This window comes from Sminthopsis crassicaudata, chromosome X (assembly GCF_048593235.1).
Source record: "Sminthopsis crassicaudata isolate SCR6 chromosome X, ASM4859323v1, whole genome shotgun sequence".
Classification (NCBI taxonomy): Eukaryota; Metazoa; Chordata; class Mammalia; order Dasyuromorphia; family Dasyuridae; genus Sminthopsis; species Sminthopsis crassicaudata.
Genome location: NC_133623.1, coordinates 27,247,376 through 27,264,259, shown reverse-complemented (window position 1 = coordinate 27,264,259; position 16,884 = coordinate 27,247,376). Strand labels below are relative to the sequence as shown.

Sequence of the window (16,884 nt, the reverse complement as noted above, 5' to 3'; positions counted from 1 at the left end):
TCCGGTCCCGACTTAGCTGCATCTCTCCTTTCTGCCAGGAAGCAATGAGCCTGAGAAACTTTCCGACTAAGGGGTTGGCTTTGCCATTTTTAGAGAAGAGGCTGAGGAAGGCAATGCTTAATTCGCTGGAATTAATTTGTCAACCTGCTTACATGAGATATCTCCAAGTCCTCTCCGCCCTCACTACCTTCACCCTCATCCAGAGCCTTGTTACTTTTTCCTTGATCTATGGGAATAGCCTCCTAACTAATCTATTGAACTCTAGTCTCTCTCCTCTCCAATTCATTCTTCACACAGCTGCCCAAATATTACAAAAGAATATAAGTGTAACAACATCACCCCCCAGTCTGAACCCGTCAGTGGCTCCCCATTGTCTCTAGGATACAATGCAAGCTCCTTAGGCTGGCATTTAAGACGCTCCACAATCTGGCTGCCAAGTATCTTTCCAGGCCCATTTAACTCTTCATCCTTCCAGTCAAATTGTCCTCTTCTCATCCGGGGACAACAGTGCTAGAGAATCAAGGGATAGGATGAAGATGTTACTTAGCAGCATGGGGGTGGGGGTGGGGGTGGGGGTGGGAAATGGAATTATTCTCTTTAAGCCCTGCCCTCAAGGAACTTACTCTGAAGGGAGTTAAGGTGGATGGAATATATCCCAAGTAGGGGTGGAAGAATCATTCATCCAAAATCAAGAATAATCCTAAGGTTTTAAAGCTGAGTGACTGGAAGAATGGTGGGTGTCATCAGCAGTAATGGGCACATTTGGAAAGGGAATGAAATTTGGCAGGAAAGATTATGACTTTCCTTTGGAACGTATTGGATTTGAGATGCCTCCAGAAGGTCCAAGTGATGTGTGGTTGCAGCTCGGGAAAGACACTGGGTCTGGATATATAGAGATAGAGATCTCAAAGTCATCTGTCTAGAGTTAGTCATTGGACTCATGGAAACTGATGAGATTGCCAAAAAGAGAGTGGAGAGGGAGGAGAGGGGGGCTGAGGATCGAGCCTTTTAGTAAGGAGGAAGAAAAGGATTCAGCAAAGGAGACAGAGGGAGTGAATAGGAGTCAAACCAAGATGAAAGTCAATTGAAGAGAAAGTATCTCGATAGGAAGAGATGGTGGTAAACTGTGTCAAAAGCCTGAAAGAAATCAAAAAGAACAAGATTGCAGAAAGGCCGTGGGATTTAGCAGTTAAGATGCTTGATAACCTGGCAGAGAACACACCATCGCCACGTTTGCCAGAGGGGGCTTGATTTCCACTCAGCTGTGAAGGATGGTTGGGATGTGGATGAGCAGAAGGATGAAAGGAAATGAAAAGGACTCAGAGGCCATCCAATCCAGGACATGCTAGGGGCACGACTGACCCCAATGAGGCAGGAGTGGTGGAAGACAAGGTAGTAGACCCAGATTGGAGGGGAAGAGGGGTGGAGTCCTCAATGCCAGGCTAGGGATTTTGGACTTGAACCTACCAATAGGGAGCCATGGAAGGTTGAGTAGGGCCATTACATAATCAAAGTGGTCATCTTTGGGGGAGAACCAAAGTTGACATGGTAGAGCCTATAGGTTCACCATTGCTGGTGTGAGGAGTTCGCATCTGCCCAATTCCACTTTGGGATGACTCAACAGCTTGGCTTATGAACCAAGAGAGGAGACTGAAGTCCAGGATTTTTGTATGAAAGCATGCTTGGTTCTGGGGGGGATCCCTTCTGGCAGCCCATGTTTGAGCCTGGAGCACAGAAGCTAATGGCAGCGTGAATTTAGGGAGTGCTGAGGGAGGAACAGACAGATGCGAATCCTTGTGCTGTCTCCTACAGACCTCCAAAGCCCTCCACCACTTCTGGAACCAATACTCTATACTCTGCCTTCTCCGGCTGTTGCCGGGTACTCCCACAAGGCAGGATTCTCCTGTGACCTAGGGCGTTTGTGTCCACTGGAGGATTTCACTGATCTAGGATCCTTGTCAGCTCCTTAGACTGTGACTTGGTCCCAAATCACTTAGCCTCCAGCCTTTACTCTCCTGCTTTGAAAAAGAAGGGGGTTGGTCTCTAAGGGCCCTAAAGCCTCTGAAAAAGCACCTGCTCTAACACTTCAGAGGTGGAAACTGGAAAGAGAAAGCGATTTCTCTGGAAAGTGGCATGGGTAGGATTCAAATCCAGGTCCTATAATGATTGATACCCAACTCGAGCTCTCTTCACCACACCCCATCCCTCAGCTTCTCCCCGGTTCAGGATCCCAATGGTGAGTCAAGCACAAACTAAAACCTCAAGTCATGGCTCCCAGCCTCTCCATGTGGGCCTATAGATGCCACAGCCCCCCCCCCCCCCAGGATGTTCCCGCCAGCGCTTTCGAGGTCCTCCACTACTGTTTTCCAGCCACCTGGAAACGCCACTCCCGGCTTCCTCAGCTCCCCCGGGCAGCACCTGGGACTGGGAAGGGTGTGCAGCGGAGGTCCCAGGTGCCCTTATTCCATGCCACCTCTACCCCGAGGTAGAGGTAATCTCTCCCGAGGGCCTGCCAGGCTGCTGGGGGTGGGGGTTTGGCAGGGGGGAGCTGACACTGCAAGAGACACAGTATCGACTTTCCGGAGGCGGCGTGGGGGCGGCCCCCTCCCGGGTGCTGGCTACAGCTGTTTCAGATGGCTGCACTTGGTGCCTGACCACTTAATCCTATTAGCTGTTCTTTCTGGACTGTGTGCACCTTGCTACTAAGGCCGGCCTTCGGACAGCGCTCGCTGCCCCCCAGCCTGGCCCCGTCTCCCTCTGCCCTCTCCCCCTCCCTCCTTCCTGCCTTCCCCCATCTTGGTCCTTCTCCCTTATTTCACTCCCTTCCCCCCTTTCCATCTTTATTTTCTTCCCTGTCTCTTTCCTTCCTTCAATCTCCTTTCCTCCCTCCCCCCTCTGGGTCTGTCTCCTTTATCCTTGGCTTTGCTCCACTCCTCCCTCCCGTGAGCCTGAGCGTCGGGCCCCCACTTATGACAAGAATGCTTTTGAATACACCGAATCCTGAAGGCCCGTAATTAATTTGGAGAGTCGTTTGGCGGCAGCCTAGCGGGGGAGACGGAGGAGGGAGTCTCTCTTATCTCTCCCCTCCCGGATCCCTGGGTTCTTTTCAGAATGTCTCCCCAGAAACTTCAAAGGCAGTGGCCTCGGCCTGGGAGCCTGAGGAAGAAGGGGTGTGTGTGTATCTGTGTGTCTGTGTGTCTGTGTGTGTCTGTGTGTGTGTCAAGGAGCCCCATGGGTAAGGAAGTAGGCAGGGCTGGTGGGACATGTTTACTGCTCCCCAGAGCCTTAATCAGAGCCAAGGAAGGAGGGAAAGGGGTGCCTATGGAATGCAGACATTGGGTCAGCTCCCCCCCTGCGGGGTTCCCCCTTCTTCCCTGACAATCCTCAGAGGAGCTTGTGCACCCAGGCTTCGAGCACAGTCTCCTCTGAAGTACTTGGATGAAAGAGTTGGAGAGTGCGCATGTGTGAATATATTTATAGCTCATCCTCAAGACCTGAGGGGGAAGGGAAAGGGGAGAGGAAGGGGGAGAGCTCCACAGGGCAGAACATTCATTCTCAAAGAATGAGGCCCTCCCTCAGGAATTGGTTGATTGAGGAGGGGGGGGCGCTGGGAGCTGGAAGTAAGCAAGGATCATGAGATTTTAGACAGGAAGGAAGATCAGAATCTCGACTGCTCCTTTCATTTAACAGTGGAGGAAATAGAGGAACTGAGGAGAAGGGAAGCCATTTATTTGCTCTGGAACACAGTAATTAAGCAGAAGAGTTGGGATTTGACTCTAAGTCCAATGACCTTTTCACTCCAACAGGCAAGAGGACTTTTTAAAATGCTTTTCTACCCAGAAACAAATCCAGAGCTGTGTCATTTCAGAGCTAATTATCAAGGAAAGCTTTGGAAATCTGGCTCCTTCAAAGGCTCCCCACAATTTATTAAAGTATCATTTCTTATTGTTGCTATTCAAGAACCCTCACAATCTGGTTCTACTCTCCCTAACTCCTCCTCACCAAGTAAAAGATCCAGCCGCATTAGACTCTTCTCCATCTCCCGTCCCCGGTGTCGCTACTCGCACAGGTCCCCAGTGGGACTCACCCTAACACCTGTCTACACCCGTTGAAGTTCTTCCTCCAAAACCAAATTCAGATGTCGCCCTTTCCGACTCTCCCTGTCTAGCTAAAAGGGATCTTTCTCTCAGACTCCCGCATACCTATCACGTGGACCCCCACCTTCATATTCCTGAGAGGAAATGTCCTCAAAGCTGGACTTGGGAGTCAGAAAGGTTGAAGCTGAAAAACAAGGCTCCTTCCAGCTGTCATCTGTTAGGATTTGAGAGTTTCGTGTTCCCTGGTCTCACTGTCCTTTGTGCCAAGTTATTGGTGCCTTCCAGCAAGCATAAGCACCTTCTATGTGCCAGTATCTGTGTTAGATGCGAGAATACAAAGACAAAGAAAACCCAGCTCTTTTCCTCAGGGACCTTACCTTTGATTAATGAGGAACAACATACACAGATAAACCATGACAGCATAGAAAAAGCAGGTGCAAAGCAATCTCTGTGATTGAGGGTGCTACACAGTAGTCATCCTATAGGGCTGCTTATTTGCAAATCTCCTTTCCTCTGAATTTGGAGTGAATTATGGGAAACAATGAAAAAACACCTCTCAGGGGACTATTTTTCTCAATACCATGGATGGAGTTACTCTGGTAATCATCAAATTATAGATACAGACTGGAAATGTCCATAGTAGAGATTATTGAGTTCAACCCTCTTGCAGAGGTTTGACAAGGAAATTGAAAATAGACAAAGAAATTGAGACCTTCAGAGAGGAAGTGTGATGTGCCTAAGACCACATGTTTAGAAAATATCAAACATGAAACACAAATACGGTGAACTCTCCATTAAACCAAACAGTCTGGCCATTCTTTCCCTCATCTGGTCTCTCCAGGGGCCTACCATACTCATTGGCAAGATAGCCAGGCTTGGGCTAAGTGTCCAGGGGTGGGGTGGGGGAAGTAGCAAGGAAGCAGAGTCAAAGAAACTGGCCCTCACGGGCCTCTAGCTTGAGCCAGGCCTCATTTACCCTAACAGCACGCACTAACCATTGGGTAATCTAGCCTGAGCATGATTCTGGGGAGGCCGCAAGGAGGAGCAGAGTTTTGAGGGACCAGGAAGTAATCCCTGTATTTCATCGTTTCATCCAACCCCTCACAACTCAAAGGAGATCGATCCTACTACCGGCAACAGAGTAGTGTTTCTTGTTGTTGCTGCTGCTGCTGTTGCAAACTTGGAACACATTCAGAAGAAAGTGGGAAGATAATTATAGGGCTGGCAATTAACCGAGGAGGAAAAGTTAAAGGAGCTAAGATTATGTAGCCTGGAGAAGAGAGAACAGAGAGGTGGTAACAGTCTGAGGAGAAGAGGATTCCTAGCCTTGGGGATCATCTGGCCAACCTCCTTTTTATCGTTACTTAATCTTTTCTGGCCTCAGTTTCCTCACCAGTAGAATGAGGAAACTGAACACGGACAATTTCTCAGGTTCCCTCCAGTTCCAAATTCCATGATGTCTTGACTTTCCCACAATCTTGAAAGTGATCAAGCATTGGAACAAGAGTCCACACTCTCAGTCTCCCCGTCCAAGTTCGTTGTCCCATAGTGCCTTCCCAATGCTCTGCTTCTCCTTCCCCTGAAGAACTGCCGGGAAAGGTCTTGGATGGAGTATCCTGATGGTTTGGGTTCTCAGGCACTGGTAGCTAGAGGACCAGGACCATGCCCTGGTCACTAGGTCACTATGTGGCCGTGAGTAGGCCTCTCTCAGGGAGGCTGGGGTGGGAGGGGGATGACCCCAGGTGATGATATGGGAGACACTTTCAGAATTGGAGCTGAGAAGAGGCATTCAGCTAATCTAGAGGGTCTCACTATCCTTGGTGTCTCTGTACAGCATGGGTTGGAGCCCTGGCTATGGGAATGATCTTCTTGTGTTCCCCCGTCGTGAGCATCTTCACCGACCGGATGGGCTGCAGAATCCCAGCGACGGCCGGGGCAGCTGTCGCCTTCATTGGCCTCCTCAGCAGTTCCTTCACCAAGTAAGACCATGGTTGCCCAAGCCCAGTCCGTGTCCCCTCCCTTCCCCTCCCCTTTGCCCTCCCTGGCCACTACATGGAGTCACTGACTTGGGCTGAAACGGAAGTGCCCATCTTCCCTGAACTTGGGTTCCCTCGTGAACCCTGACCTTTATATAGCTCTCAAATGATCTCTGTTGCTTTAAGGCATATTCAAAACTGCTCAGTCATGTGTGGTGGCTAGCAAATGCTTTAATTCCCATTTTTACAGAGTGAGTTAAATCTAACTTCTTTGTATCATCCAACACCACACTGACACTCCAAGGCCACACTGAGGGTCTAAGAACAAAGTCACCCTCCTTTTCTGATAAAGGAAACTGCCAATATGGGAGGAAAGGCTGCCAGCCATTCTCATGCCCAGTCCAAGGTGGCACTTCCCCTTTTCTGCCCTCGTGGGTATTCCCGGGAGTGCCCGTGGAGTCAGTTGGTGGGATTCAGGGGATAGAAGGTAGACTCATGGGATCATGGGCCAGAAAGAATCTTAGAGGCCTTTTTCTAATCCTGGGGGTTTTAACCTCCTTTATGAAATAGACCCTTGGCCCTCTGGCCTTCCTTAGTAGAGATGGTTTTTAAACGCATAAAAAGAAACTACATTAGGTTACAAAGGAAGGCGATTGCACTGAAATACAGTTATTGACATTTCTAGATGAAAGCCTCCCAATTCTAGTCCAGATCCCTTATTTTTACACTTGGGAAACCTAAGTCCTGCTGGGTAAGGTAACTTGTCCGGCCCAGCCAGAGCAAGGCTAGAATTTAAACTCCAGAGCCAGAATTCTCCACTGGGCCACACTGCTTCCTCTAGGACCCCATTCTGTGTCATCATCTTGCTCCTGTGAGCTAGAGGGCTGGGAGACCATTCCTAGAGGAAATGGAGCGGCCCACAATCACACAGGCAGAAGGGAGCAGAGCTACCACTGGAACTCTGTTTCTCTACCTCTGAGCCTGTTCTTGAGGACAGATAGGCCCTCAGAAGAGGTGAACTCACCTCAAGGTGCTTTTATGTCTGGGGCTCTCCTTCAGGTTATTTCAGATTGGCACCTCCAGGCCCGGATGATGAGGGTCCAGGTAGAACCAGAGCCAGCCAGAGCCAGTTTTCAGTAAGAGAGAGGAAGAGATGGGAATATTTAGCAGTATTCCCAGCTGGGATCAGGCCACAGAACCCATCTGTCCTACTCCTACAGAAGCACTGAATCCAGGCTGAACAGGAAGCCTGAATACCACAAATCAGGCAAGGGGGGAGGCCTTTCCACTCCTGAACAGCTCTCATTAAACAGCAGGAAGTTTTCTCTCAGAACCACCCTTTGCCACCTAAACCCATTGCTCTTAGTTTGGCCCCTGGGACCAAACAAAAGGATGAAATCGAATCTCCTCCTGTTGTGGCAGCCTATCACTATCCCGGTCTGTCCATCTGTTGTAGAAACAGTGACCCGCCCCCACCCCAAGTCACCCCCAAGCAGCCTGGATCTGCCCCCCCCCCCCCCCCCCCCGGTAGATAGAGGTGCCTCCTCCTTCTCCAGTGGGTGTAAGTGGGAGATAAGTCAATCAGCAAGTCTTTCCTCAGGTTGGGAAAAGTGGGGTCATCAGGGGGATTCCTTATCAATCTGGGCCGATGTGAGACCCAACCTGCCTGAAGATGGAGGAGCTGGGGGTGGCAATGCAAGAGAAAGGTGAGCAGAGCTAAATATCCAAGGGCCTTCAGAAGAGGGATCACAGCCTGAAGAGACCCAGGTGATTGTGTAATCCAAACCCCTGTGTTTTCAGAGGCAAAAACTGAGGCCCACTTTGAGCAGAGGGAAAACTTGTCCAAGGTCACACAGATAGGAAGCGTGAGGCAAGATCTGAATTCAGCTCCCTAGACATCAAATCCAGTGTTCTTGCCACTGTACCATACTGTCTTTCATCTCCCCATCCCAACCAATCTGTTTCCAGAAGGGTATCTGGCACCGGGACTTGTAGCCTCAAGAAGTCATTGCTTTAAAAAAAAAAAAAAAAAAAAAACATTTATTTTATGGTCCTGGGCTCTCTGAGGGTGAGCCAACTTTCTTTATGAGTCTAACATTTCCGGCCACCCACCCGAGCTCCCACCCGACCTGCTAGCAAAGCTCAGACTCGGCCAGCAAAAAAAGGTTTGGCGCTGTCCCATCAGATTGGGACGGGAAGAAGGGGAAACCCCCCGTGGAGCCTGCCCCGGGGACGGGGCGGCTGCCCGCATCTCTCAGGACCCTTGCAACATCCGGCCTCATGTGCCCCAGTGGAATGCCATGCCCGGGGCATCGACAGGATGGAGGAGGGGCCCCTCCGCCACTCGCCACTGAGCTATTTTGTAAGACCGAGCAAAGTGTAAACAAACTAGGCACATAAGGATCCCATTTCCCTTCCAGTCCACATGGGTTCACTAGTGGGGGTGGGGTACAGTAGCAGGGACTGCCCCATACAAGAACTTGCAGTTGGAGCTATCTTGCCCCTAAGCCCTCATGACTTGGATTTCTTGTGAACATATGCATCACATCAGAGCCAGAAATCATGGGGTGTCAGAGCTGCTCGGGTCCTCAGAGGCCATGAAATATGATGCCTTCACTTTATGGGCAATAAGTAGTAGAGTGAGATCTGAACCCAAGTCCTCTGAGTCCAAAACTCACGTTTTTCCCATCACACCAACGACCAGGTTATTTGGTTTTACTTCCCATGGAAAAGTAGCTTCGGTTGCTAGCAGGAGGCCCAAATCTGTCCTTCCTCTTGTATCGCTCAGAATTTTGAGTCATTTCAGATGGCAAGGAAGTGGGGTGAGCAGTGATGGAGGCTGTGAACAGTTCTGAGTCAGGAGCAGCTCCGGATCAATTTGGGGGCTCTTCCCATCCACGTTAGCCAATCTCTAAGACTGCCAAACAGTGACCGAAAAAGTGTCTTATCCGTCAGGACTGGGGATGCTGGTGGGTATGGTCTGAATACCCTCTGCCACCATGATCAGTGCTCGGAGTTCCACCTCACTTTTCCTCAGTGTACTCACAGAGCAAACTGAGCTCCAGAGTTCTGGCCTTTTATCTTAGCAACTTGGCCAATGGCCATTGTAAGGGTTCCTGGCTAGTGTGCACACTCTGGCAGTATACACAGGGCCCGGTGGCATTTGGCTTTATCTCCTTCTCACACTTTGCCCGCATCAATGGTCTGGTCCCGGCAATGCTTGGAGATGGAGTGCCACGGTGATGGTTGCTATGGAAACCCTCCCAACTAGTACCTCTTCCTTCTTTTGGGCAGTGGCCCTAAGGCCCCTTCCACTTCATAGTGTGGGGGTGAAGGCTAAATTTCCAACAGTAGACAGATGAGAAAGGTTGCTCAGTCTTCCCTCAAAGGCCTAAAAAATCCTGACAGATTGTCATCTGACCAGGCTGAGCCTATCTAGAAGCAAAGGGATGATGGCCAAGCCGGCATCCAAGGTGGGCTGTGGTGAATCAAAGAGGGCTTTGAGTTCTGTTGGTTTAAACTGCCCCCAAGTCACGGGAAATAGAATGGCTTCTGCTGGCCAGATCCCCTGAACACAGGAGGCCCCAAGCTGGCCCAATGCTCACCAATGGCTCCAGCTCTAGGAGAGACAGCACCCTGTAATGGCTAGAACACTGGACTGGGAGTAAGAAAAACTCAGTTTCAAATACCACCTAAAACATTAGCTGTAGGACTTTTGGGGCAACTCATTGACCTCTTGGAGCCTCAGTTTTTTCATCTGTAAAATGGGACAAAACTCAATGGCCTGGTAATGACTGTCTTTCCAATTGCCTTTCCCCAGGGTCATACTTCTCCCAGTTTGTGAGAACTCCGACTTTGCCTGTTCAACCTGGGATCTTATTTTTAAGGAGAGCAAAACTGAGAAACCCAGAAAACTTATGACATTTGTCTACTCCAAGTCACATAGCTAGGTAGTAGCAGGGCCGAGATTCCCAACAAAGTCTCCAGCCCTGAAAAGGAAGGCTTTCCCCAACCACCATCTGGCCATCCTTGTCCTCTCTGTGTTCAGAGTGAGGGTGGGAAGGGAGTGGGGAGCAGCCAGTGTCCCCTTGGATTCTGGGTAGGGAAAGAGGGGGAAAGGGAGGAAAGAAGGGACAGTGGGTAAAAGAGGAGGAGTGAAGGAAGCCATGGCATGGCCACAGAGCTGGAGAAGCCCAAGATGCTTAGGACCGCCCTTCTTTTTCCTCTCCAGCTCCCTGGAAGCCCGCTTCTTCACCTATGGCATCCTGTTTGGCTGTGGGAGTTCCTTTGCCTTCCAGCCTTCTCTGGTCATTCTGGGACACTACTTCCAGCGGCGCCTGGGGCTGGCCAATGGGGTGGTAGCTGCTGCCAGCAGCCTCTTCTCCATGTCCTTCCCTTTCCTGATGAAGATCCTGGGGGACAAGATGCAGCTGGCACATACCCTCCAGGTGCTCAGCATCTTCATGCTAGTCCTCATGCTCCTGTCACTGACCTACCGGCCCCTCCTGCCTACAACACACAATCCCCGGGGCAAGCTGGGCCGGAGCCTCCGGCAGCAGTGCCTGGGCCACTTGACCAACTACTGCAACATGAGGGTGTTCTATCACAGAACCTACCGCATCTGGGCATTTGGCATCGCCACGGCAGCTCTGGGCTATTTCATCCCCTACGTGCACTTGGTGAGCCATCTCCCTAAACCTCCACCAGCCTCCCCTCAGGCTGACAGAGCCAGGGTGCTGTCCTGGGTTGGACCGGTGGAAAGGAGCCAGGGCTAGGAGGGAAACGAGTAGAGTTTGAGCGAAGAACAAATCCCTGTCTCTTGGGATTTCCTAGGCCGTTGAGGAGAAGGGAGAGACAGGGCCAGAGAGGGTGGAGCCGAGGCACTGGGTATGATATATCAGCTGGCTCACAGGGCAAGGAACTGTCTTTGGAAGTTGCGAGGTCCTTTCCCTCACTAGCCGTTTTCAGGAGGAGGCCAGATGCATCCAAGGGCAACCCTGCTCGGGGATAAGTTGACTCAGCTGGCATCTGAAGTGGCTGCCAGTTCTGAGATTCACAGAGACAAAGGAGTCAGGGCTGAGGTTGGAGGATGCCAGGGGAAGAAGAATAGGGAGGAGGGGAAAGATCGGAAGGAATAACCAGAGTATCCCCACCTTCAGCACCACTTAGGGTTCCCTTTTTCTGTGCATGCCTTAAAATGGAGCCGAGGGCCAACTTCCCCAAGCATGTCCAAAAAAAGCAGAGGCGAGAGCCGGGGTGGCAGAGTGGGGCCAAGGCAGGGCTTCACAGAATGGGCTCCCACTTTTGAAGCTGTCCCGTGATAAGGCCATTTCCACTAAAGAATCCACGAGCCCGGGGAACTTGGCGCCAGGCCGTAAGGTGGCCAGAGATGAGGATGCTCTCCCTGGAAAGCTAGGTGGGACACGTGCCAATCAGTTCACCGTGGCTTCCTCGGGGCCGGGGCTGGGCTGTGCATTTCAGATGAAGTACGTGGAGAAGCAGTTTACCGGGGAGAAGAAGATCAAGGACACCTGGGTCCTCTTGGTGTGTATCGGGGCTACCTCGGGCATCGGACGCTTGGTGTCTGGCCGGATCAGTGACTCCATTCCTGGCCTGAAGAAGATCTACCTACAGGTGCCCAGTTGATCTTGTCCAGCAAGGAGGAATTGGGGCAGGCTGGGAGGAACAAGGGTGAGGAAGGGAGGAGAGACCAATTGACCAATCTGAGGATAACCCCCCAACACACACACACACACACACACACACACACACACACACACACACACACACACACACTGTCTCTCTCTCTCTCTCTCTCTCTCTCTGTCTCTGTATCTCTGTCAAGAGATTCCCACACACTCCAAGGCAAGGCAGTGTGGCTAAACAGTTAGAGCTTCCCCACCAATCAAACCGCCAGAGGTTCTGGGCTCTGCTGCTGATTCCCAATCAAACTTTGGGCTTTTCAAAATCTCGGGTGTCTAGCTATTCAGGGGAGGCAACAGATTCCTATCTTCCTACCTCCCTGGGAGTGTGTAAAAATGAAATGAGCCTCCGTGAGCTCTTCCAAAGAAAGTTTTTGTTAATAATTACTATTGTCAGCCTTCCCATTTGGGGGACTGAAGGCACAAGGATCAGAGTTGCCTTGACTCCCCAGTAATCATGGAATCTTGGTTGGTGGCAGGAGGACCCAAGTTAAGATCCCAACATCGACACTTTCTACCCATGTGAGTGTGGGCAAGTCATATTCTCTCAAAGAGCCTCAGTTTCCTCCTTTGTAAAATGGGAGTCAATCCCTGTCATACTTCCTAACAGGATTTGCTGGAGCTTCAGGTAACCAAATGCACGGACAACTCTGAAATTCTTAAAATGTTAGACAAGTGTCAAACAAAATTATTATTAGAACTGAAAATGTTGGGCCTGAGCAGGGGTCCTTAGAACATGCAAGGTCAGCGGTAAGAGGGACATTTGAATAGAAAATTTAAGAACCGGCAAAGGTTTTAGTATTGGGAAGCTCAGACTGAACAAGGAATGGCAGGGCTAGCTGGGGGGTAGGGGTGAGGAGTGGGGAGGGTCTAGAACATGGACGGGCAGAGAGGAGCCCTGAAACATGGCATACGGGGCAGTGCTGACAGGACCTTTATTTGCCCTGGGCGGGGCGCAGTGGTTCCACCAATGCCCGGTCATTCTTTCCCATTGCCCACCTAGGTTTTCCCATTTGCTGCAGGCCCTGGTTCTCGGTGTTCTTTCCACAACTAGGGTTTGGCTCGCAGGCCCAGGCCTCCCATCCTCCCTCCCACGGACTTGGTCGGCAGTCCAGTACTGATGTCCCTGGAAACCATTTGCTCAGATCCCAAATCAAGGTTGTTGAGGGGTCTCGGGAAAAACATAGACGTTCCCTAGTCTCCCTGGGGAAACCTGAAAGGAACATCGCGGCTGGATGGCCTGGGCCTGGCTGGCGGGAGAGGCCCTTTTCAGCTTGCCAGCAGAGTGGGGAGGTAGCAGCCCCTTCCTCGTAGCCCAGCACTGGCTCCCCAGGGGCCTTCTTTTCCCCAGGACTCCCAAGGGCTGTCCGACACCACCCCCTTAACCCGCTGGACTAGGAAGAGCCCCGGATTCTGAGGCAAAGAGCTCAGTTTGAAAGGTAGTCTGCTGCCGATTTCTCTAGGAGATGCTGGCCGACTCAGTGCATCTCCACACTTTACTTTTCTTTTCTCTAAAACCGAGCTCCAAAATCCCTCATGGGCCAGTCTGAGAAACAACCAAGCAAACCCATATCAAATCCTTTGTAAGTGGAGAAATAGGCCCTCATAACAGGAGAGCTCCCTGGGAGGCCACATCTCCCGCAGATTGTAACAGAATCCCACGGAGGCCCCTCGGATTCTCACACACCCCCCCAGGATGGCAAGAGAATGATCGCTCTGATCCTCGTCCTTATTCTACTATAACTCCCACTGCCATTGTGCTAGAAAGGAAATCCAATTACAAAGAAGAAAGGCACTTGCCCAATAGCTTAGTGAAGAACTCATTTTTCCAGGATGTTAAAGCTGTCCCCACTGGATGGCGAGTACCGGTTCCAATATGAACATGATTGCTAGGATAGGATGCTGTTCTTAATCATGCTGGAGAGGCGGAGTGCCGAGGGCCTCCTTGGAGCCGGGACCCCGCTCCGGCGCCTGGGATCTCGGGAGCTCTTAGAGCACGGAGGGCATACAACCTCGAGGGGCCTTCGAGGGCGTCCTTCCCCCTTTCTGAGTCGCAGACCCCTCTGGCAGTCTCCTTCTCGGAACTGCGTTTTTAAGTGCGTAAACTAAAACATATGAGGTGATAAAAGGATCCAAGTGGAGTAAAATAATGAGGTTTTTTTTAAGTTGAAGTTTTTCAGTGTTTCCCAGACCCCCGATTAAGAAGCCTTGGATCTCAGATCAAAATAGTTGCAAAACTGCTTCGGTGGAGGGACTCTTCACACTGGAAGTTCCTTTTTAAGTGTGGAAGTCCTAGTTACGGCCCTGCCCCCTCCCTTAAAAAAAACCAACCCCAAATTCCTTGGACACTTCCAGGTTTGCCGAGCTTTTGTCTCCCAGCGATCTCCGGGGGGCAAGGTCTACGTTTTCTCATTTTCCTTACGGGGCCCAAGGCAGGAAAGTGACTTGGTCAGGATGGCGCAGCCGGCGGGTGATAGACTACAGTGTCCTGGTGCAGCGGGGCCTCCCGGGAGATCAGCCGGCTCACGCCCGCTCCTGGCCCCCTTTCTTCCCAGGGAGGCCCCCAGGAGGGAGGCGTGTGGGGCGGGGGAGGGGGAGTGTCGGCTCCTCAGCCTTGGGGGTGGGGGCGGGGCCATGGGGATCCCCAGCCCGGGGAGGATCCTCGGGGTCGGCTGGAAGCGAGTTTCTCTCCGTTCCAAGAGGGATGTTTCATCTCGGAACCTTGGCAAGGCCTCGGGGAGGATGTTAAGAGGCAGCCAAACACAATGGGCCAGTAATTACACTCTTTAAAGTCAGTTAATGAGGCCTTTTGTGTTATATAATGATATTAACTCTTAATTGACCTAATGGGCTTGGCTGATAGGCAGGCCTGTTCTTTTCTCACCTGGTCTTCCGCCTGAACCCGGGCTGGGAGGGGGCGCCCGGGGCCCCAGAAAGCCCGTGGAGTCGGAGGCCTGGAGAAGAGGGGGGCCCCCGGGCCAGGGCAGGGCTCTTCCGGGGTGCTCAGCACCTGCCCGGCCTAAATGCTGGCTGAGTGCCTAGCCCTGAGGGCCTCGGCCCGGAACAGGGCTGCTGCGGGAAAGCCACCCACTCCTCCAGCTGTAGCAAAAGCGTTCCGGGGCAGCTGGGTGGCGCAGTGGGGAGAGCGCCCAGCCAGAGTCAGGAGGACTGAGTTCAAATGGGACCTCGCTGACTGACCTGGTGACCCTGAACAAGTCACTTAACCCTATTGCCTTTTTTCAAAGAAAAAAGAACCCTCTCAGCTGGCCCTGCACCGATGACTTGGGACTTGGCCCTCAGTCTCTGCTATCCAAGCTGAGCCCAAAATATGGCTTGGAAATGGCTTTTATTCTCCCTTAAGAAGCCAGTGTGTGGCAGGCCTAGGCTGGGGGGGGAGGGGAGACAGCCGCACCCGTGCACACTGTGCACCCTTATTAAAAAGGGGGCGGGCAGTTGCAATCCCAAGCCTCTCTGGCAGAAGGAATCTCAGAGTTTATGCACCTAACTAGAGCAGCTATCTCAATCTTTGCTGCTGCTGCTAAGGATGAGGATGACAGGAGCACTCAGCACCTTAAGGTTGGCAAAGTGCTTTGCAAACCTCATTTATCCTCCCAACAACTCTGTGAGGTAGATGGTATCATTGTGCCCATTTTACAGATGGGCAAACTGACAGAGACAGAGGGCAGGTAACTCGCTTTGGATCCCACAGGTAGCGACTGAGGTTGGATTTGAATTCTGGTCCTCCTTACTCCAGGTTCTGGGCTCTAGTCATTGCACTACTCTGCCTCTAAATGTGTTCCCCTAAAAAGCAGAGGGGAGAAGGGCAGATCCTTGGGGACAAAGGCTGTTTCCTGGTTTGTCTCCGTTTCCGGTCTGATGTGCTGCCTGGCACGGGTAGGTTTAGTAAAATGCTTAAAGTGAAGGGATGTGAAATTGAAAGGAACAGAGAGCTCATTCCTTCATTCCAGTCCCAGGCTGTTCATCTGTATTAAGTTCCAATCTTCTTCTCACAGGATCATTGACCTAGATCTAGAAGCCAACTTAGAAACCATTGAATCCCCTCTCTCATTTTACACATGAGAGAACTGAGGCATAGGGAGGGGAAACGAGTCACTCGGGACCGAACAGCTAGGGCATGTTGGAAGTGGGATTTGAATGCAGCCCTTACTGACTCTAAGGTGTCCGCTCTCCCCTACACTATTGGACCTCAGAACTAGATCTCAGAGCTTCCATCTCTGCCCTCCAGACCCAAGAAGAATGGCTTCCTTGAGACACCCACTTCATCTACCATAACGCCCAATGGCACGGCGGCCATTTCTTTCCCTGGCCAGGGTGTCTTCCTCCACACACACATCTTCTAGCTTGCCCAGAAACAAGATGCCCGGAATGGATGACGGTCCAGCAGATGTGACCCGAGCATCGGCCAACCCTGTCTCTGCGTCTCTGTCTCTTTCTGGCTGTGTATCTCTGTTTCTGTCTCTGGGTGCGTGTCTTTCTGTGTCTCTGTCTCTCCCCACCCTCCTCTCTGTTTCCATCTCTCTCTGTTATACTTAGTATACAAAAACCTTCATTTTTTTTTTGGCAACTGCATCTCTTCACTCAAATTGTGTTAGTCAGGCCTCTAATACCCTCCGTGTGTTTTCCACACAAATTGTTATGGAGCCACAGACACCCCATCTTAGCTTTTGCTGCGGGGACATTCTGTTCGGACCCAGAACAATGGTACACTAACCAGTTTTCCCATTTCCTATCGTGGTCCTGGCCTCCTGGGAGTGACCCAGAACTCCCAGCAGGTCTTTCTGGTCACAGGCTTCCCCAGTAGGCTCCCAGCCTCCATCAAAGCCAGGAGAAAGTCCCTCCCGACTTCCCCAAGATAGGCCCTGAGGTGGCAAGCTCTGGCTAGGTTGTGCCTTAACCAAAAATGCCTGCTGGACCATACTTTGCTCATGCCAAATCTCCTGGGTTTGTTTCCTACAAAAGCAGCAAAGGCACAAAGATGGCCAGAGCTTTGGGGGGCTTCTGGTACTCGAGCTATCCTGCTCTAGAAGCCAAGAAAGCCAGCCCATATATCCTGGAAAGAGCACATCCTGACGTAATGCACACTAGAGC

The 16,884-nt window shown here is 51.4% G+C and overlaps 1 protein-coding gene across 1 annotated transcript in view; it reads left to right on the top strand.

Annotated features, from left to right (window-relative positions):
• SLC16A2 (solute carrier family 16 member 2) overlaps positions 1 to 16,884 on the top strand; it is a 102,519-nt gene that overhangs the window by 75,459 nt on the left and 10,176 nt on the right. Inside the window, exons 2-4 of the mRNA XM_074278354.1 lie at positions 5,932 to 6,076; positions 10,305 to 10,752; positions 11,555 to 11,707. Coding sequence (XP_074134455.1) covers positions 5,932 to 6,076; positions 10,305 to 10,752; positions 11,555 to 11,707 — 746 coding nt within the window. The remainder of the gene's footprint in view (positions 1 to 5,931; positions 6,077 to 10,304; positions 10,753 to 11,554; positions 11,708 to 16,884) is intronic.